This window comes from Pterocles gutturalis, unplaced genomic scaffold, assembly GCF_000699245.1.
Source record: "Pterocles gutturalis isolate BGI_N339 unplaced genomic scaffold, ASM69924v1 scaffold30798, whole genome shotgun sequence".
In the NCBI taxonomy this organism is placed as follows: domain Eukaryota; kingdom Metazoa; phylum Chordata; class Aves; order Pterocliformes; family Pteroclidae; genus Pterocles; species Pterocles gutturalis.
The window spans coordinates 1,277-2,050 of NW_010121416.1; the positions used below are offsets into that span (position 1 = coordinate 1,277).

Sequence of the window (774 nt, forward strand, 5' to 3'; positions counted from 1 at the left end):
GAGCCTGTCCCTGGGATTGTCACTGGGATTGTCACCAGGATTGTCCCTGAGCCTGTCCCCCAGCCTGTCACCAGGACTGTCACCAGGATTGTCACCGGGATCGTCCCAGAGCCTGTCACTGGGATTGTCCCCAGGACTGTCCCCGAGCCTGTCCCTGGGATTGTCACTGGGATTGTCACCGGGATCGTCCCAGAGCCTGTCACTGGGATTGTCCCCAGGACTGTCCCCGAGCCTGTCCCTGGGATTGTCACTGGGATTGTCACCGGGATCGTCCCAGAGCCTGTCACTGGGATTGTCCCCAGGACTGTCCCCGAGCCTGTCCCTGGGATTGTCACTGGGATTGTCACCAGCACTGGGACTGTCACTGGGACCAGCCCCGGGACTGGGATTGTCCCCAAGACTGTCACCAGAACTGTCACCAGAACTGTCACCAGGATTGTCCCTGGGACTGTCACCGGGATTGTCCCCAAGCCCATCCCCAGGATTGTCACCGAGATTGTCACCAGAACTTTCCCTGAGCCTGTCACCGGGACTGTCCCTGGGCCTGTCACCATCATTGTCACCAGGATTGTCCCCAAGATTGTCCCCGAGCCTGTCACCAGAACTGTCACCGGGACTGTCACGGGGCCTGTCACCGGCACTGTCCCCAGGACTGTCCCCGAGCCTGGTATTGTCACTGGGATTGTCACCGGGATCGTCCCAGAGCCTGTCACTGGGATTGTCCCCAGGACTGTCCCCAAGTTTGTCCCCAGGCCTGTCCCCGAGCCTGTCACC

General features: G+C 60.9%; 1 protein-coding gene across 1 annotated transcript in view; it reads left to right on the top strand.

Moving 5' to 3' along the window:
* The window catches only part of LOC104464511 (tetra-peptide repeat homeobox protein 1-like), a gene marked incomplete at both ends in the record, with an annotated part of 1,870 nt that extends 1,130 nt beyond the window's left edge, over window positions 1-740 (top strand). Inside the window, 2 exons of the mRNA XM_010077242.1 lie at window positions 423-486; window positions 567-740. Of these exons, the coding sequence (XP_010075544.1) occupies window positions 423-486; window positions 567-740 (238 nt within the window). The remainder of the gene's footprint in view (window positions 1-422; window positions 487-566) is intronic.
* Between the last annotated feature and the right edge of the window lie 34 nt (window positions 741-774).